Raw genomic sequence first — 21,775 nt, 5'->3', positions numbered from 1 at the left:
AAGACTATTTCCCGTTTCGAGGCAACACATATTCAACGTCGAATGCGACAACTTCGTGAATCGAGTGACGCGTCGATCGGAACAGAACGAGAGAGAGAGAGGGAGAGAGGGAGGGAGAGAGAGAGAATGATGCTGTCACTCTTGACACCTCGATCTTCCTTTGTTCGTTGTACGCGTCACACTCGCGGAATCGCGCATTGACATCTCTACCATTCAGTAATACATCGAATTCATAACTGACAAGTCAGAAACACCTATCTATATATATACATATATACATATATATATATATATTTTACAATAAACATATTTTTATACAACGATCACTTTTTACACAACAATAAGAAAAATAAAATAAAACAAGCGAGAACATTAAGTAGTAAATTATTGAAGAAAATAAAAGGGTTGTCTGTCTCCATTGACGACGAGACTGTAATATACAAGTAAAAAAAAGGCAAGAAAATGTCTTTTTATTAATTTGGGGAAAGAAATCAAACGAGGACGACGACGACGACGACGACGACTGAGAGAATGAAACCTTGACGCAATACTGACATTTAAAGATTTTTATTTGGATTTTTCCAATAGATATTCTTTTGCTCGTATTATCGTAACGACAAAGAAGAGAAGTTTGGTTGGTAAGCTTCCTTTTAGAACCCCCAAAGAGCGCCGCGTGTTTCCCCCGTCGTCGAGCAAGGGAATCGATCCAACGCGCTAATATATCTCTCTCTCCCCCTGGACATCGGGGGGCCCTGAATCAGCCTAACCGATATAAGACAGAATTTTTCTTTCCTAGGACTTGCAACATCGTGCGTGTCGTGTAGATAGGTCATTAAAACGAACCCTTAACAGCAACGTTCAACTATTATATACGCCTCTTTCAACATTTTCTTCCTCTCTCTCTCTCTCTCTCTCTCACCCTCTCTCTCTTTCTCTTTCTTTCTTTCAGATTTTTTTTCGTCTTTTCTTTTTTCTTCCCCAAAAGGGGTAGACGACAATCACAATTGATCGAATACTTTTGTTAAATAAGAAGGATTTTATTTACCTTTATCTATCTCCTTTCCCCAAAGGCATACACTGGTCACTTTATTAAGGCACGGTTGCACTGGCTCGATCGGCTGCCACTGAATTGCCGCAATTATACGGGAAAGTACGAGCGCGGTTTATGCACGACGGGTGTTTCGAGGGTGGCCGGGTACTCTACGAATAGATGGCGCCTCTTTATCACCAATGCGCGCCACCCCCTTTTACACGGCCTTTCACGTCCTCGAAATTTCCACCCGAGAGACGACCTATCCCCACCCTTGCTCGCTCTCTATTCATCCTCTTCTAACGAATCGGCTAAATTCACGCCCATTCGCGCCATCAAATATGGCGACCCCAACGCCTCCTACCAACTATCTCTTCATTTACCTTGCCAAGCGTTTCTGTGATTTGCTGTTATCTTGTCTCCCTTCTTTATCTTCCGGTACATCCCTCAAATATTTTGTTTATACTTTTATTTTATTAATATTTCTAACTTTTCTATATCATTTTTTTTACTTTCCTATTTAAATTTTTCTTTACGATTTTAACGTCATATTTATTTCGATACTATATGCTTTGGGCATAAACTATGGCAAATAAGATGAACCAATCAGCAATGGAATATTTTTTTATACTCGTTGTTCATTGGTAGAATTTCAAATATAATATAAAATCCGTCACATTTTAGAAATGAATGATAGTTATTACTTCTATGAATATTCTATAATCTTTATATTAAATAGATTTTAGTAAATATCATATATTAACAAAATTAATTAAAGTGCAGTTATCGTCTCGAATTTGTCGCAGTGATTGGTGCATTACACAAGTTTTCTGTGAAGTTGATTGGTTGAACTTTCTATCCCCACTTTTCTCGTTCATTCGTATCAGGTTGCACTATTTTCATACCTAATAGAGGTAAGAGATATGTGTATGTTTGTTTTTTAATAAATTTGTAACAAATAATAAATACACATATTTACATTTATATTCAATTCGGTGAATTTGATATCTACGTAAACATACAACATTTATAAATAATCGTAAGTATGAAGTGAAAATTTGTTTTTTGAAAAAGAGAGAACATAACCTAAACAAAAAGAAAAAAATAACCAAAAAATGATTTGTTTTTTCTTGATAGATCTTCAAATCTGTTGATTATTTGTATAACAAGAATCGATCAAAATGGTTTGCGAGAAGTGTGAGAAGAAATTGGGAAAAGTAATTACACCTGATCCATGGAAATCTGGTGCCAGAAACACAGTGGAAGGTGGTGGAAGAAAAATTGGAGAAAACAAAGCTCTTTCAGCAAGGAAAGCTCGGTTCAATCCATACACTGCAAAATTTGAGACTTGTAAAATATGTAGACAGAAAGTTCATCAAGTTGGTTCGCACTATTGTCAGTCATGCGCTTACAAAAAATCTATATGCGCCATGTGTGGTAAGAAGCTTATGAGTACGAAGAATTATAAGCAGTCAGCTACGTAAAGTTACCTCACTTTACAGAAAATGTCTGAATGTAACAAGCGATGATATTTTTCTATGTACATATACAAAATGAAACAAAGTATGAAAAGAGTATTTATTATACTCTAGCGTATTAGTGATGTATGTATGTATTTATATATACATCAAATAATTTAGTCCGATAAACAGATAACCAATAATTGTATATTAAATGTATTATTTACTCTTTTTTTAATATTAGCATGCACAAATTTAAATATCCATTGTACAAAATAGAAATTAATTAGAATTAAATTTAGTGCGAAGATGAATCAAAAATTATGGATTCTACGTTAGAAGAAAAAAAAAAGGATTTTCTTGTCGTTATCTTTTTATAACATTGTCATATCATGCTCTTTTAACGTATTTATAAATATATACTTATGCACACAAACAAGTACAATAAGAGGTAGTAATATAAGTTTGCATTGTATTTGGATTTTATCGTAATATGTATCTATGTATATATATAAATATATATATATACTTGTTTTCTACCTGTGATATTAAAAATCTTATAATTGCATTATTTTTAGATAATTCTTATTTAATCCTTAAAAACAATCAATTGTTTTACTTTAAAAGAAGAAGAATAAAAATAATAACAATATTGTTACAAATAACAACTTGCATTAAAGTATAAAAATATATTTCTATTGCACCAACTTTGATATCTAAACAAAAAAAGAAAATGTACACTAAGTTCATTAAAAATGTATACATGCTTTAATTTGTTATTACAAAACCAAATTTTTGTTTTTTGTTTTTTTTCTTAAAATACCAATGTGAATAATTAAAAAAAAGAACTCGAAAAAAATGAATATTTTGAAAATAATTGTTACGAAACCTAATTAAATATAAAATACATTTTTGTTGTTGTTATCTTATACACTTTTTGAGTATTTTTTTTTCTTGTTTGAATATGCGATTAGTAACAGATAGAGAATTTGTTGCAGCGTACATCTTTTTCAATTTTCTTTACATTAGTAATTGTTATTTATCTTGTTATTTTAATCCTTTCGTTATTAACGATCCTTATATGAGTCATTCATGCAAAGGCCCCATATGAACGACCGACTGACCCATATATATGGGTATATCATGCGATAAAACGTACGTACGAGTGAATATTTTCGTTATATGCAATAACGAAAGGATTAAATTGTTAAGTATAATTATATATTCTTGCATTATGCTTTATACACAACATTATATCAACAGCAACAATATATTTCCATTATGTTTTACACTTATTTACAACAGTTTCTTTATTTTGTTGCTAATCATATATATATATACTTTTCCTCGATAAGTAAAAAATAATTATAATCAATAAGAAAAGATATACTTCTTGCAGCAGATAATATATGATTTTGCAACTAAATAAGATATTTAAAAAAAAATCGATCAATCGACTAAGTTAAAAATTCTAATGGAACTTAATCAATCTAGAAACCCCATTACACACACCAAAATTGAAAATAATAATAACTGTACAAATCGCTGTATCTTACTTACACAGATAATCCTTTTCTATATTTCACTTTGTTCATAACGTTTAAAACTTGCATAGGCAAAAAATACACGTGTATAGGAAACGTAAAAGATTTGATTACATACAAATATGTTACTAAATTCTTACAAAAATAGATTCATTTAAAATTATAAACGATACTATATATTTACACAATATAATAATAATAATAATAATAATAATAATAATAATAATAATAATAATAATACTTAACAAACAATTTCATATCAACAATTTGTGCAATTTTTTTCCTTTTCATTCGCGCACCATTTTTTTTGCATTTATTTTTGTTAATAATATTTTCAATTTTAATCTCCTCTTTATTCATTGCCACATACATGATCACTTATGGCACATGACGTTAATTATTTATTTTCATGCATTTTATTTTCTTTTTTTTGTGTGCCGAATATTCTGTAAAATATATTTCATCAAAGTTCAAAGTCCTTTCCATCGTATATTTCCTTTTATAAATTGGTCAATAAATAAAAGTTATGACTAATATGTTAAGACAAAAAATAAAAAAAATAAAAGACTAAAATTATTTAACCCTTTCGTTACTAGCAACCCAAATACGGATAGCTTTGGCAAAAGCATCGGAGGAAAGGTTGACTGACCGATCGATCCATATGCGAACCAAATTATGCTACAACGAAAGAATTAATACTACGAATACTATTAGAAATAAAATGTTAAAACTGTGCGTGTGTTAACTTTTTTTTCCTCTCTTATTTTTTTTTTTTGGTTTTTTTTTCTTTCTTTCTTTTTTACAAACAAACGACTCTATTTCTACGCGCCATTTTTGTTGTATTTCGATTCTAAGGAATTTCAATTTTTTAAATGTTACGTTCAAATCATTTCCATTGATGATCATTTTTGCAATGATTATTTGAAAACATTTAACTCGAGCATTATTCGTAAAGAAATTGGTGACAATAAACGTCATATAAAATGAAGAATCTTAAATGACGTTTGTCATTCATCTCGTGACTTAATATTATTTAAATACAAAAATATACTTGATCAAGTTGAAATATTATTTATCGATATTCTGACACCACCAGTTTATTCTCGGTTCTCATCTAAAGTATTATTTTCAGATATACGCATTCCTGAGTATACTTCTGTTGTTGTTGTTGTTGTTGTTGTTGTTGTTGTTGTCAGATAAACGTTTGGAGTACAGGCACCATCGGATAATATTTCAATGACCATTATTTCTTTTTTACCGAGAAAAACTAATTAATAGTATCGTCAGATTTGTTTTTATCTTTACTTACATATTTTTACACGACAATCCAATTCTGGATTATTATTGTATGACTTAAAACATTAAAAAAAAAAATGCTTTAAAATTATCTTCTTCCCTCTCTCTCTCTCTCTCTCTCTTTCTCTATTTTTCGCTCTCCTCACTCATTGATTTAACATCTTATCATCTCCAGAAGATAACATAATATTTGTAACAGACTGCGGTTGGCTACTACCATTACCCCATCGATTTTGATCCTTATTATCACCAAGGAAAATCCAATGTTCAAACTTTTTATTATTTTCCGATTGTTTCTCGTCAGAAAGATTGGTATCAGAAATTTGTGGATCTTTGCCAGTCATAGATTTGTATTCCGATACATAAACTACGTTCTTTTCCGTCTTATCATCTTTAACCATTTTCGTAATATCCGATCTTCTAGGAGGAACTGGTGGTTTCTTTCCTGAATTTGGTTTTCCGTTGGACGTTACCGTGATTTCGTGATGGGTTAATTTTTTAGCCTCACTGTTATTACTTGTGACAGCTTGTACATCTTCAGTTTCGTTATCACGGTCACGAATATTGTCTCTGTTAGCTGAGACCTTGATTTCTGTGATATACGTCATCTTCTGTGAATTATTTGGCATCGGAGTACTCGGTAATGGTGGACGACTTTCAGATTCTTGCGAATTATAATCAATGGATTCCCTAACGAGTCCACTGTCTTCACTGTTTTCTCCACTGGACACACTTACGTTGCTTATATTATGTCTATCGTTATTTGGAGAGAAGTTCTTACTATTGACAGTTACATTAGATCCAAACTCATACTCATCTTCCTCTTCTATTTCCTCTTCTACTTCTTCTTCTTCTTCTTCATCATCATGGTTACGATTATCTTCTCGCTCTTGTTCCTTGTTATTAGATACACCTACGTTACGTTTTGCAAAGTGCGACTCGAGCAATGATTCCGTAGGAGATTTTGATTTTACCGGCGAATATCTTTCACGTTGATCAGATTTCTCTTCGAATTTCGACCTATTTGCATGAAAACTTGAGACAGAATTTTCTCTATGCTCAACATTGAACTCGTTGTTGGATTTGAGTTGATCTTGAGTTTTCGAGATGTCTGCATCCAATTTGAAAGAGTTTACTTTGGAATGGGTTGGGGTGGATGATCGTCCAACATTTATGTCTTTTACGTTGCTAGAATAAACAGATTCGAAACTCTTGTTTTCTGGAGTTGATTGTCTGCTATGTTCTTGAGAATCATTACTGTGATACCTTTTATTATCTTGAACAGATTCAAGAGAACGTCTTTTACAATTGTGCTCGTGCTGTCCATATTTTTCCTCGCAACCACGACACTTCTTATCGAGTATAATCTTAGCCATTGGTTCCTCGACGACTACTTTTTTACCAACGTAAAGAGTCGCGTCGTTAGACAAACGTAAACTCTCTTCTCTCCATTCGTCCAAACGCGTTAAATTAACTTTCGTAGACTCGTTAGAATTGGTCGGTGATTTGCTGGCATGCATCTCGAAATAACGCAAGGCTCTACTGAAATCCTCGTTAACGGGACTACCGTAATCATTTTCCTCGGTGATGGCAATCGCCGCGTCGTCTTCATCATCTTCGCTCGGCAATGGTTTGGCTTGCCTGAAATCTAATTCCATCTCTTCCATCGTTGGGCTCTTAACAACCGTACCGTCGTTCACGATTCTAGCCAAGGAATTATCCTCGTCTGGATTAAACATTCTTTCCGCGTGTATAAATTCTTGTGTTAGACGTTTGCTCAAAGGTAAATTATACAACTCGATGCTCGTTTCATTATCATCAGCCTCAATGGTATCCAATCTATCATTAGCTACCGGTGAGAGTACTTCGTCTTTCAGTTTGATTTCTACAGCAGATTTAGATCTTTCCAAAGTGCTGTTAATCTTTTTACGCATTCGCGGCTTTTTCGATCTCTCGTCCTCATCTTCCTTGTTCCAAAGGACGTCTTCTAAAGTACCCCACTCGTTAGACTTCTTCAATTTGCATTTATCAAACGTATCCATTTGATCAAGCTTGGTAAGATCTTCGGTAGACTCGTTTATGTCTTCGGGTGGTAATGGAGCCTTTCTTTTTTTGAGCCAGTGTCTGTCATATCGAGACTCTGAGCCCTTTCCAACGGAGTCGACGTTTTACTCTCGTACTTTGACAAATCTCCTAGACTCGCAGCTTTCCTATAAACGTCATCCTCCTCGTCGTCGTTCACCTCGGGTACCGGAGTACGATGAATCGTAATATCGGCTGAATTCAACTCGATAGTTGTAAAACTATTCTGAACCTCGCTGTCCGTATCCGATTCCGAATTTCTTCTATGAACGATATGACTTTCGAGTCTCGATCTACGTACTTCAGTTTCATCCGTAGTGTCTTTCACCTTGTTTACGTAATCGTTTAGAGATTCGGTATAATCCGCGATGCTATCGATCGCGTCCTCCTTTTCGAGATCGTGCTGTGATCTAGTCGGTGTTGGGATTTTTTTGACCGGTGTTACAACATCTGGCTCGTTGTTGGAACTATTGGTTTTTGGCGGTGCCGGTGCTTTTCTCTTATTTTTAGGTGGACTTTTAGGATCGTCCACATCGTTAGATTCCTGTGACACGATTTTCGGCGAATTCAACAATTCCGCACTGTTTTTTCTATTTCTACGAGCAGCCATTGCTGCATTATGAACTTCGGCCGGTACCTCTGAAGGTATAGTTATCGATTCGTTCGTAGGTTTATCCGAATTATCCAGAACATCGATACCATTCATTTCCAAACTTCGCTTGGCCGATTTCAAGAGATTCGGAAGATTGTCAGATTTCTGTAATTCCACGGTACGAACTTTATTTTCCGATGTACCTTCGGTTACGTTGACAGTCGAACTACTGGACATGTGTTTCTCAACGTCCATCTTTTTCGAATGCCTTCGTTCCAAGTTCGTGTTATGTTCGTTCTGATTTTCGATACGATGAACGGTACCATCCAATGCAGGTAAAACTTTGATACCAAATTTGTGATGATTGTTTTTTACCTCGTCGTGACGCCTCTCCAAAGTATGACTACCTGGTGTAGATTTGGAAGACTTCAACGTAGAATTCATTGTCGAATAATTCGAACCCACTGATTCGTTCGGATCGGCAATGAACAATCTTTTAGCCGAACTCTTATGAGCCTGTGACAATTCAGGAATCGATTGACTTCTGTAAAGTGGATGACATATTCTCGTTGGACTTGGCCCTACGGTTTTCTTCAACAAGGTAGCTGGTTTTGATCCGGTACCACCGCTTTCTACTTCTAATTCAACGTCGTATGGCGAAGCATAACTCAAAATCGTCAAGGCATCTTCGTAGACCATGTTCCGGAAGCTAATCTTCACGCTTGCTATCCGATCACCTGACAAAATAAACGAACAAACATATATTTTTTAAATAATTTTTATCTCATTCTAGATTTAACATAACAAAATAATTATTTAAATATTTGAAACACATTACTATGACTCGAAATCGAATAATAATTGATACTTGTAAAATATAAGAGTAATGGAAAATTCATTAGATTATTTTCCTTTTCCATTTGTAGGTACACGCGCATGACGAATGAATAATAAAATTTCACTCGTCGTGAATTGTTACGAAGGGAAAGAATCTAGGTATATAGATCATTCTCACGGAAGAAAATAAAATAAACTCAAGATGACTCGAAGATAAACTACTGCGTGATATTACAATTTCATTGTGTTGTGTTCGTTCGTAAGAAAGTATCATTGTTTTAACATTCTCCATTGGAAAGAAAAATAAAACTATTCCTTTTTACAAAGATAATATCATTTGCTTTTCATTTTAAACATTCAAACAATTGTCCTATTTTAATTGTGACCAATGAATGACTTAACACAATTTTTTCTATAGAAATTTCCCATAATTACCAGGATGTATTCGACCAGATTCCGAAGCTGGTCCACGATGAAGAAGATCTTTCACGAAGATGCCTTCTCTCATGTTTCCGCAAACGTTGAATCCAAGTCCAGTGAAGTCTCGACTTCTGAGACTGACTACGCAAACCCTGGTAGCTTTGGGCTGTTGACATCAACAAAATATATCGTTAAAGGTTAAATATAAAAAGACGCTTAGGTAGATTGCATCGTCGTTTTACAATCACGGTTAAGAAATTCTAGACGTCTCGAACGATCGGGGGATAAGCATCGGTTAATGACAAGCGACCCTTGTGCACGTTCTGAGTATACATTTATATGTATACATCATAACAACAACTTAAACTCATATCGATAGTGTGCACGTATATATGCGCGTTGAAAAACATCGATGGGGTTCGTTTCACGTCATAATATCCCCTGTGTTTCATTCGATACTTTACATTCGATAATAACCCCCAACATCGATTTAACATATTTTTTTTATTCTCCTTCTCTGTTCTTTACTTTCGATGAAATCTGATGTTAATGAGTATAATATCAGCAATGCAAGTCGACGACGATGATATATCGGATTAAAAGTATCGTTTGTAACGTTTGTTTTTATTTGAAAAGTAATCAGAGCTCTTACACCGAGGCACGAGTCATCCAACGTTCTCCTTTTATCGTTCCGATTGGTCGAACCAATTCCCAACGACGTCCATGGGGTCGACCAACGCGTAGAATCCTTAGCAGGAGTATCAGGAATTATTGTTATCGGTCTATCCGTTGAATTCCTTCCAACTGCTGGCGTAGCATCCTTGAAACAAGGATTATCGAAGGCATACGCATCCTCAACTATTTCTGGATCCGTCACCAACACCAAATGTTTACCTGCAACAATTTCAATCGATTATGGAATACTTCAACTTTTTTTTTTTCTTACCAATGCTAGAGCTATTTCATTCGAATATGGTTTGTTTTAATCGTTAAATTACTGCAGTTTCTTTTTACCCGTTTAGAACTAGGTGACCGACATTTTAGTTTGATCAGAGAAATTTTAATCATCCGCGACAGTTTGATAGGGCCTTTTATTTTTGTTTTTGTTTTTTCTCACCAAATAATCGTTCATTATTTTTTATCAATGTCACCTTAATTACATTTTAAAGACTACGTTTCACAAAAATGATAGAAATATCGTATGTTTTTGTAGAAAAAGAAGTAAACCTTTTGTGTTGGATTGAACAAATCGACGTATCGTTTTCCAGAATAAAATTCGTCGAAAATTGACGCCGATCCTTCGTCCACTTTTCACCGGCATTTCTGTCGCGACTAGGATGACGAACCAAGAATTGTCATCGGGAATCGTCTTTGGGAAGAGAATAAGAAGAACCAAATGAACGAAGAATACGTCCGACAACGTACGACGAAACGTGATTCATATTAATTAATTGCAAAGTAGAAGTTACTTGCTTTATGGTGCACGTATCATTCGACTAATATTCACCGTAATTCCATGTTTGGTATACGTATCGACAGGAAGGAAACGCATTCTTTGATACACCAACACACATAGCCCCCCTTTGAGTAAGTATGTGTGACACGTAGAAAACGTTTCTTTACATATATGTATATCCTTGACGACGATGTTCATCGTACTTTACGAATATCTATCACTTGATATCCTATATATGAGTTATCTACTTTAAAAATGATATTATTAAGTAATTTTTGAAGTGAACATTTCTTTAGAATCAAGGTGATTTGAAAATCGTGGAATGGAAGAATGTGAAACCGTTGAAACAAAAATAATTAATTAATTAATAAAATTTTATATATAAAAATTCAGTGTAACAATATGTTTGTCAACTAATAATTCCGAAACTAATCAACTTATTTTAATGAAATTTACTTTTATTTCACGTGATATTTTCCAACTTAGCACATAGCACAATTTTTTATTACTAATTAAAAGATTTTTATTTAAAGGTTATCATAGGTTCTGTAAGGTTCTTTCAATAGATGGCACTGTATTACAATTGAATTATTTTGAAGCTTGGTTTTCTTAGAAGATTTCACATCTATCGTGTGTGATCTGCACACATCTGTTTTTCAATAAATAAATCTTAATGATAAATCATTAATTACAATTTAACAGGATATATTAATTAAAAATATTCTAAAGATTCACGCAAAAATGGTATAAGCTTATCTATGAATTGTTGCTAAACGTTGCAATTTAATATTATCCGTGTGCTCGCACACACACACATACCATAGACTAGCTCACCTTACGTAACTTGTATTCAGTCAGGTAATCACGTTTGGTATGCACGATCGATGACTCTTCCTTCGATAGAAAAAGAAAGAAATTAAAAGAGAGAGAGAGAGAGAGAGAGAGAGAGTTTATTACGTGTGAGAGAAAAGAAGAGAATTGTGAGGAAGATTAGAAGAAGAAAAAAAGGAATAGAAAAGATGAACGCCCACAGGAATTTTCTTCTAAGGACACATACACACACAACCATCGTTGTTCTTTTTTTCTTTCCCATTTTTTTATTTTTTTTTTTTATTTTATAGTTAGCTGGATGATCAACCGTGGGCGTGTGAGATCGATTACAATAGAAGTTGTTTAGAATGGAGGATGGTAGCGATGAAACAACGTGCCAGGTGTGGGTCGTTCGGCCATTGATATTACGACAAGTATCCGAGTATACTGTTAGAGTATACTAAAGAATGTTCATGGTAAAATAAGACGTTAAGTGCAACCAGTTGTGAAACGCGATGATGCTATTTAAAAAGAAAAAAGAAAGATTTGAAAAAAAATTTGCTGAAGAAAAAGAGGAAGAAATATATTTGTTCCTAGTAAATTAGGATTAATTTACGAACGATTAAACCAACTCGTGTTCTTTAATGAATCTTAGAGTAGCTATAATAATTAATAATATTTAACGAGATATGTGCTATAAGGAAAAAAAAAAAAAGAAATAGATTTTCCATAAATTGATGTAATTATTTTCAATTTCTAGGAAGTTCTAATATTATTATTACTTCCTTCTTTCTTTTTGTATTAATAAACAATTATTATTTATTAATTTATTAATAAATTATTTTTTTTAACGAAAGACTGATCAATATTAAAAATCAAACATATTTACACATTGCATTTGTTCATATTGTATTACAATTGTAGACTTTTTTTTTTTTTTAACTAATTATCAATAACACATGTTTGTATAATGTCTGATGTCATAAAAAAAAAAAAAAAGAAAAAAAGTGCTGCCTGTTTTTTTCTTTTTTTTTTTTTTTCGAAATTCTCCTGTCATCTGCATCGCGATGACAAATTTGAAAATAAACACAACGTTCCGAATGCAGCTGCATCTTTTTTATTTCTCTTTTTTTTTTTTTATCACAAATTTCACACACACATATTTTTGTGTACATAAAATAACTAAATAGAAAGAGAGAACAAAAAAAAAAAAACAAACCGAAATGTATTCCCCATATTTTCATAACCACCACCTGATTCTCTTGTTTGTTAATTAACACGGTGCGTTTTTAATTAATATCAGAAACAACCGTGCGCCTGTGTGTGTGTGTGTGTGTGTGTTTCTCTTTCGAAACGAAAATATTATCTTCCTCGAATTAAAAAAAAAAAAAAAAAAAGAAAAAGAAAAACAAAGGGGGAAGTTAATTAGAAAAATATCGCAACGTTTATCCATTCCAAGATTTAAGATTAATTAAATTAATAATGAGATGTGTATTTGGATGCAATTTGAAATGCATTTGGATGATCGACTACTTTCGTTAACCTTTTTTTTTTTTGATATATGCAATTTCTGTTACGAAATTAAACGCTCAATATAACACTTATCTGTATGTGTACACGTGTGATTACACACATGCACATGCACGTTGGAAAATAAAATTCTAAAATAATAGGCTAGTGTGTGGTGTAGCATTAGCCCTTAATCGAATGAAAGATTGAAACTAAACAAAAAAAAAACATGAAGACCTTTTTATGGATTACCCTTTAGCAAGGACGATGGAATCATAACAAACGCACGAGATACTCATATATACCTTGTTAGGATGATGCTAATGCTAACGTAAAACTATGAATACGATAACCGGTGTAGCTGGTTTGAAACGTAGCAATGAACATCGCACGCAATAAGTCGAAGAATGCGGGTTGGTTGTTCGTCCATATTTCGAATGAACTTTTTTTTTATTTTTGTTGTATTTTTTTCTATATTCCTTTGCACGAAAAAGAAACAAAACAAAAAGGAAATCTAGAAGGAGGGACCAAAAATCTACCAAAAAAAAAAAAAGCAAATGTAGAGAGAGAAAATGGAGAGAGAGAATCAGGACGAAGGAAGGAGGAAGATACGCAGTGTAAGTTGTAAACAAATATGTATGCTCGCTGAATCTGTAAGTGAAAGTGTGCTCGAAGAGGTGAGTTACACAACGCATATCGATGAGAACAGTTCATTTATACTGATTATGATCCACATCAATTTTCACGCCTTTAATCTAATTGTTAGAACAAATTCTATCTAAAGAAATATCTAAAGAAAAAAGAAACAAAAAGTAATTATTCTTATCGTTAACCCTTTGACTGCTAAAGGCGTATATATACGCTCTCACAAATCCATCAATATACACGAAAGGCGTAAATATATATAGGCCCCTCTGTATTTTTTTTTTTACTATAACACCTTTATTGTTTTATATTACCGATTAATTTAACGTGGAATTTATTGTTATATGTAACATAGCAATTAAATGACTTTTTAAAAAATGTAAAAAAAATTCATATTTTTATTTGATTTGTCCATTATTATCTGTTTTGGTCAGTAGTCGAATGGATAAACAGTCGCAACGATTAACATGCGAAAATTGCGCCCGTTCATATTTAATGGATTCGTTCGAGAGCGCGTTGCAGTTAAATGGGTTAATAACAAACAATCATAATAATTAAATCTAATGTCCGATTATAGTCTACATAGAAGAATAAAAACCATTTGCAATTATAGATTAGAAAAAAAAAAAGAAAAGAAAACAAAAAAGAAGAACGTTTATAATTAATTTTTATATAATTTGTAAACGATAATCGAATTGTCGTACAATCCATAAAGACGTAGATAAATCATATTTATAATTAGTTGTGTGGTAATAATAATAAAATGGTAAAAAAAAAAAAAAAAAAAAAAAAAAACAAGAAGGCAAAAAAAGTAAATGGTGATCGATTAACTCGATCGAGTAAAAGAGGTTGTATGATCAATTGGTTCGAAGAAGAAATATTGACTACGCCTTTGAGATAGACGCCAATGGGCGCATACCATGGGCGCCAAGGTGAGCTGGCTCGTTCCCTCCTCCTCCTCCTCCTCTTCTTCTTCTTCTTCTTCCCTCTTTCTCTCTCTTTTTCTCTCTCAGCACCTTCTTCTTCGTCATGAGCTTCAAACCGTGATTGCACCCCACTACTACCACCGACCATCATCATCATTATCATCATCATCATCATCATCATCATCAACAGGCATCCATGTATAAACTTGTGGGCCCATCCTTCTTCTTATCCAAATCCGTGGTGAGGTGATCTGCTTTTCGTTTCGAAGGATGAAACGAATGATGGTGAAAGAGGATGAACACAACATGTTTCTGGTGTTGCATATATATATATATGTATATACGTGTAAATAGGTGTAAGTGTAAGTGTCTATGGAATATATTGCATGTATATTACATGGTAGATGTTGTACGTGACCGTGTACGTACATATGTGGTAAGTTTGTATGGAATTATCTAAAGATTATTCTTCATCATTCTTAAGTATGTGTGTATGAGAAAGAGAGAAATTATTTTCTATTTGATCTATATGGTGCTCTTGAGAAATCATGGTCTGGACTGCTTGAATATTCATGGGATAACTAAATCCAGTATATTCTTACTTGATTTTCTCAACATTTTTCTTTTTATTGAAGTGAAAATTTCTTTAAAATCAGGGTGATTTGAAAATTGTGAAACGGAGGAACGTGAAACGGAAGAAACCGTGAAACCGATGTAAGAAAAATAATTAATTAATTAATAAAATTCTACATATAAAAATTCAATATAACAATATGTTTGTCAACTAATAATTCCGAAACTAATCAACTTATTTTAATGAAATTTACTTTTATTTCACGTGATTTTTTTCAACTTAGCACATAGCACAATTTTTTATTACTAATTAAAAGATTTTTATTTAGAGGTTATCTAGGCTCTGTAAGGTTCTTTCAATAGATGGCACTGTATTACAATTGAATTATTTTGAAGCTTGGTTTTCTTTGAAGGTTTCACTTCTACCGTGTGTGTGTGTGTGTTTTTTTTTCTTTTATAGATAAATACCTAATGCTGACTTTTCATTATTCCTTTTTAATTCAAATTTCTTCGCTCTATTTAATGTGACATATCTACGAGATTTCTATTTGTTCGTTTTTCAATATTCTCATTATATAATTGATATCTTTATCATACTTTTAAATAAAATTAAGTTAAAGTTAGTTATTTGTAGAAATTGAATTACCCAAAACTATCGATAATCGATGCACTAAAAATACAAAGTTTAGTTTAAATTACTTTAGTTAAACTGTAAACGAGTTTCCATTAACTTTTTCTTATCTACTCAAGGTGTATTCGATTAAACGTTGTAAGTGTCATTCCCATGACACACATTTTTTATTCTCTAATGCAATGTATTTATTAAACGTTTAGGAAAAATTGACTAACAATCTATTAATACGACACGTGTGTGTATATTGATTTCGATTAAAAACGATTGGGACAGAAACAAAATTGATAATATTAAAAATATATTATAAAAAGTAGAGAGAAAATGTTGAAGTTAGAAAGATAGTCAAACTGTTTATAGCAAATGGTAACGCGACGAGGTCGACTGCCGTAAAGATAAAGTTCCCTTTTGAGAAAAGAGATCCGTAGGTGGAATCAGACGCGTTTCAGAAGAATCTTCGTGTGTGTTTGTGTGTGTGTGTGATGTTCCAAGTAGATACGTAAGAGAGAGAGAGAGAGAGGTCTCATTCGAATTCTCTAAGAGAGGCGAGAAATATGGGGGAGGGACGATGTCTCTCGAAGAAAGATAAAGAACTTTAGCATCCGTAGAAATCACGATAAATGCGACAAGATCTACGACGTTAGGATGAAAAACCAGTTCTTAACTGTTCGTAACCGAGCTTCAACGACACCTTCACGACGAACCGACATTTTCTCTTGAAAACTCGTCATTTTCTTTTTTCTTAACGATTGAAGTTCTATTTTTTTCTTATTTTTTTTTCTTTATTAATTGTTATCAAAATTGTTATTAGCTTATGTTCATTCATTCGATATAAAAATTTGCTATTTGTATTGGGATCTGTAGCACTTGAATACGCTATCTGGTGGCTAAATTCAAAATTAGATTAGATAGGTCGAATTGCTACGCCACGCCCCTGCCAAAGATCCCAATATTCGATTAGAATCAAATCACTGTATATACATATTTAAGATCATTTTCTCGATCCGTAAATTAATACGTGAAAGCTATGCGTGTTATATAGGAACGTCCGATCTCACCGATAATAATCGGAACGTAACAACATTTTCTACCTGTAAATAATAATGTTATAGAAATTGATTTACTCTCTAACAATAATGTCTATGCTTATCGATTAATTATGAATAATAAATGTATCACATGATTGTCTATAAAAATAATTACAATCGAATATAGATATATCGAATATTCGGGATCTCTGGCAGAGGAGGGGCGGGGGGGGGGGGAAAGGCGTGTCGTAGCAATTCGACCTATCTACTCTAATTTTGAATTTAGCCACCAGATAGCGTATTCAAGTGCTACAAATCCCAATAGTGATGGATAGAAAAACATTTAGGGAAACATTAACGTTAAAATTTCTACGAACCCCATATAAAGGACTTGTCGTCCTGGTTTTGAAAAATCTTGAAAGGATAATCCTCGACTTTTACGTTCTTATACAAGAACAAGCATAATCGATGGATTACGTGTAAGGGGATTTTACCGTGAATCGCGTGAAATACCTTGACATAATCGGTGCATATATGCAACGAATGACATTGACAATGAGTCATACTATCTCGAATACTACACCGAGCTAACAAGAATGATGTGTGCTTTTTATCCGCATTCAGAAAATACAACGAAAAGAATCGATTTGTTGTACAACCCTTATTATATTTAACAAGAATTTCTATCCGTAAATGTAAAAATGACTTTAAGATTACTACTCGTAGCATAGATTAACTCGATCTTGATGTCTACTTAGCTAATTATTCTATTGTAATTTTTCTTTTTTTTAAATATATACCATGATTCGTCATCATGGTCATGAACTTTTTTCTTATTCTAGATCACCTTCAATTTAATTCTAATTAATTTTATGGAGAGCGACTATAGTTGCCCGTAGTGACGAAAGGGTTAAAAAAAAATAATGTTTGAAAGAACAGAATATATATATATATGTTATAAATAATTTCGTCTGAAATAATCGATAAAAAGTTGACAACACCCGGTAGGTAGACTCAATCTGTGGGACTCTCTCTGTCTTTTCTGTACATCTATGCAACACATAACATGCTTCCAGATCCCGATGGAAATCATGTTTAGCCTTGCGCATCGTCGCGTGAATTACGAGAAGAAACTCGAGCGTTGGTTTACACCGGCGCTGTTCCCTCCTCCCACTCACACAGAATCAGAGATAGACATTTTTTTCACACTCTAGCGAGCTGGTATTTAGGCTGATGTTTAAAAGCCATCGTTACATTTAGACCACCACCACCACCACCACCACCTAGTTTGAATGCTACTATATTTTTGTTTCTTCTTCGTGTTTCGAACAATCTGACGGACGATCGCATCAAGAGAAATCAAAATATAAGCTTGCGTGTAAAAAAGAAAAATATTATTTTATAAAAATTTGATAAACACGCAAAATAATAATAATAATAATAAAAATTCTATCGATTAAATCGATTACGTTCGTTCGAGAGATGTGAGTGTCTATCTATCGTCGTGCTCGATGGATTTAATACAACAGTCTATGAACATTTTTCATTCAATTGCATCTCCCTTTTCATTCATCTCGCTAGAAATAAGATAAGAAATAAAAAATTTAGAGGAAAATGATCCAAAAAAAAAACAAACAAAACAAAATAATGCGCTAGGGAGATTAAAATAAATTCCGCGCACGATTAAAAAAAAAAGAAGAAAAAAAAAAAAGAATTTTATCATGCACGAATTCGACCTTTTGTTCTTGCAACAAGTCCACCACCCAGCACGTCAACGACAATTTATTTATGGACAACGTCGTATCACCGACCATGAACGGATCACGTTCCCTTGATTTTTTCGCGACGTTGATCGCACGTTTTTTCTTTTCAATTTAATACGCTCGTATTAAAATCTACAAATGCATTTTTTTCTTTCTTTCTTGTACCATTTTGTTATACACGATTGTTCATTTTCAATCTCTAATTTGTTTTTTTTTTTTATTTTTTTAAATCAAAATCAACATGATAGACAATAAATATCATTTATGAAAGAAAACGCTTAATTTCTAAATAGATAATGCAACAAAAAAAATAGTCATTCGAAAAGTGAACGCCGTCTGCATTCTTCCCGTTCCCCACGTTCATTGGCCCAAGGTCATCAACGTGAAGATCATCGAAAGTCACTTACATTAGTATTCCAACTAACTCGAAAACTTTTATCCCAACAATTCGAGGAAAGATTTCCTCAGCAGCGTCCTCGATTCTCGAAGGATTTGGCATCGATCCAAAAGATCGATCGATCGATCGATCGATCAATCGATCGAAACTAGTGACAGTGAATCGACACCGTCATTCATCTTTTCTAACTACTTTTCTTTTTCAATTATAATAATATTACTGTCAATTAAAATAATTACTAACATAGTCAATTTGATTTCTACCGATGACACATGTCCTTATTAAAACACGTATCAAGTAGTATAAACCAGATCGCATAAGTTCAATGAAGAGACCTAATAAAGACAATAAGAATGATCAATAGTTATTATTAATCAAAAGTTATGTTTCATCTTTCTTCACGATTTATTGTTATGACTCTTTACTACTAATTGTGCTGTAAGAACATTGATTCGTCAATAGAAATAAAATATGCTAAACTATTATTATATTTATTAAGGAGGGGGAGGGAGGCGGTAGTAAGGTTAATTCGTACAAAAAAAAACGCATTTTTTGGTGAATTTGTTGTGACGACACAGTTAAAATCTCTTGATTAAAACCAATGGTACATTAAAAGTATGACATTCGAAGAACATTGTATCCAATTTTCACGAAGAAATATTAAAAAATACGGCAATGACAAGCAATTATTCGGACGTGTCTCGGAAAAAAGTAGAATTGCACGAAAACATATCTTTTTTTGTACGAATTAACCTTACCCCCTCCCCCCGCCTTCCTCTTAAATATGCAGGGTGTCCCAGTTTTAATTTTTGCAGTTGTTTTTTTTTAGATCACATAAAAATTATTAGTCCACCCCTTGTATGTAAGCAAACATTAACGATCTCATTAAAGTTGAGAATAGTATTCATGTATAACTTTCGAGTCCCTATCTTTCTCTATCTCTCTTTCTCTCTTTCTTTCAAACGTTATACTACGATTGACCTTGGTTAACTTAAAAGGCAATAATTCGATCCGTACTTCGACTTCACGAGAAGAAAAGGAAAGGAAAGGAAAGGAAAAGGTTCTTAACCCCTCTCGTAGGAAATACTCGAAGAACACGCTCTTACCAAAACATATATACAATTTTCTTATTCTTCTTGTTTATGGTTGCATGTATTATTGTTATACTTTAGCGTTAGTAGTTTATTCTTCATGCATGGGAAAGAGTTTATAGAGTCGGGATAAAGAATTTCGAATGGGGTACTACAGTTTATAGTACTTTTACATGCACATATACTACATGCATATAGATTGGAACAAAAGTTATTAATATATAATCTTCAATAAATATTACAAATTTTTATAATGCAAAAATTAGATTATTTATTTAAATATATAATTAATAAACATAAAAAAAAAGTAATAAAATCTTGAGTTATCCTGTATATATGTATATATAATATATGCGTGTAGTATATATTACAGGGAATTAGAAGAGAACGAAGGAAAAAGATTGACTGAGTTAGGAGTTAGGAGGCGTAGAGAGAGAGAGAGAGAGAGAGAGGGATAGAATGCACCGATGGAAGGGGAATAACAACAGCCGTGATTATGCAGAAATGCAAGGCGTGGCATTTGTAAAAAGGTGACTTAAGTGAAGTCTATATTGATGTTCCTGGCTCGCCATTGCTATGAACTTAACTGGTAACGTGTTGTAAGCTCCATTGCTTTGGAAATGATTTTCTTTCACGAGCGTATTCGAATTTCTAACTTGTTTCCTTTCTTTTTCTACAACTCTTTTACAACCCTTACTTTTGTTTTATTTTTCAAGTAGAATCTCTGAGAAAATGGTAACGATAAAATAAATAAAAGAAAGGGAAAATGAGAATTAAATGAGGTTCTAATGTTGGTATGATGTATGTGTGCGTGTGTGTAATAAGTGGAGATGTAAAGTACCTTGAAAGTATTTGATACAACTTAACACGCTCGTCGGCCAGCCCGTTTCGATTGAATTTCTCGACAGGCCCAAAATACGATTGACTGTCGGGGCGCCGTACCGTAAAGAAGCGATAAGTAGAAATATCAATAATGCGATCCGATTGTTATGGTTTTATTATATTATTATATTTTATTTACCGAAAGTAATAAAATATAAAACTATTTTTTATTTACCGTAAATAATTTTCTTTCGAAATGGGAAATGTGATAAGTTGTTCCAACTAAAAATACTATAACTTCAACAAGAAGAACGTCGTCACCGTATATGGTGACGGGGCCCCCCAGAGAACCATGCCCGTCTCCGGTATACCGGTGCCATGGCGACGAACGTGTTAAATAATTGTTAATTAATCGATCGGAACGTGAATTGTTGTTTAAAATCACCTAGTATATGATCGGAGTCCTCTTCGAAATTCACCTTCAGACTGACGAATTGTCTTCTATCAAAATTTCTTATATTCAATGTTGTTTATATGACTTTTCGAACACACTACACATGTGTATAACGGGTATACTATTTATAACAAATAGAAATTAAGATAAAAACGTTCTAATTTTAGTCTTTTTTTTATTTTTTTGCATTCTAACGTTATTAGAATTTCGTTTTCCTGATTAGAAAATATTAGGTGGTTCGGAAAGTCATTTAGTTTTTTGCTGATGCAATAATGGCATTTGTTGATGCAAACCGACAAATAGTAGTAACACATGAGATCTCGATGAGAGCTTAAATTTATCAAATTCAACTATTTATGATCACTTGAAAGGTTTACGTTTAATCTCGAAGCAACAAAAATTATCTTCA

The 21,775-nt window shown here is 33.1% G+C and overlaps 3 protein-coding genes across 4 annotated transcripts in view; 1 reads left to right on the top strand and 2 right to left on the bottom strand.

Annotated features, from left to right (window-relative positions):
* The window catches only part of LOC107072631 (uncharacterized), a 52,101-nt gene extending 50,810 nt beyond the window's left edge, over window positions 1-1,291 (bottom strand). For both annotated transcript variants that reach the window (XM_089171031.1, XM_015332794.2), the window contains exon 1: window positions 1,046-1,291. The gene's annotated coding sequence lies outside the window, so the exon portion shown is untranslated. The remainder of the gene's footprint in view (window positions 1-1,045) is intronic.
* A 612-nt stretch (window positions 1,292-1,903) lies between these two features.
* Window positions 1,904-3,058, top strand: LOC107072622 (cysteine-rich PDZ-binding protein). Its single transcript, XM_015332710.2, has 2 exons — window positions 1,904-2,069; window positions 2,168-3,058. The coding sequence occupies exon 2, from the start codon at window positions 2,212-2,214 to the stop codon at window positions 2,512-2,514; it is 303 nt and encodes a 100-aa protein (XP_015188196.1). The 5' UTR covers window positions 1,904-2,069; window positions 2,168-2,211; the 3' UTR covers window positions 2,515-3,058.
* A 1,736-nt stretch (window positions 3,059-4,794) lies between these two features.
* LOC107072616 (uncharacterized) overlaps window positions 4,795-21,775 on the bottom strand; it is a 29,595-nt gene continuing 12,614 nt past the window's right edge. Inside the window, 4 exon segments of the mRNA XM_015332698.2 lie at window positions 4,795-7,446; window positions 7,449-8,741; window positions 9,277-9,427; window positions 9,914-10,155. Of these exon segments, the coding sequence (XP_015188184.2) occupies window positions 5,477-7,446; window positions 7,449-8,741; window positions 9,277-9,427; window positions 9,914-10,155 (3,656 nt within the window). The 3' untranslated portion in view covers window positions 4,795-5,476.

Source organism: Polistes dominula, unplaced genomic scaffold, assembly GCF_049000335.1.
Source record: "Polistes dominula isolate Pdom_NZ unplaced genomic scaffold, Pdom_raw_medaka contig_31, whole genome shotgun sequence".
Taxonomy (NCBI): Eukaryota; Metazoa; Arthropoda; class Insecta; order Hymenoptera; family Vespidae; genus Polistes; species Polistes dominula.
Note: the sequence above shows the minus strand (reverse complement) of the source record. Positions and strands in the feature narration are given on the sequence as shown.

Bases quoted from the DNA above. Each gene is read 5' to 3' on its own strand.
- LOC107072622 (XM_015332710.2), top strand. From the start codon at position 2,212: ATGGTTTGCGAGAAGTGTGAGAAGAAATTGGGAAAAGTAATTACACCT.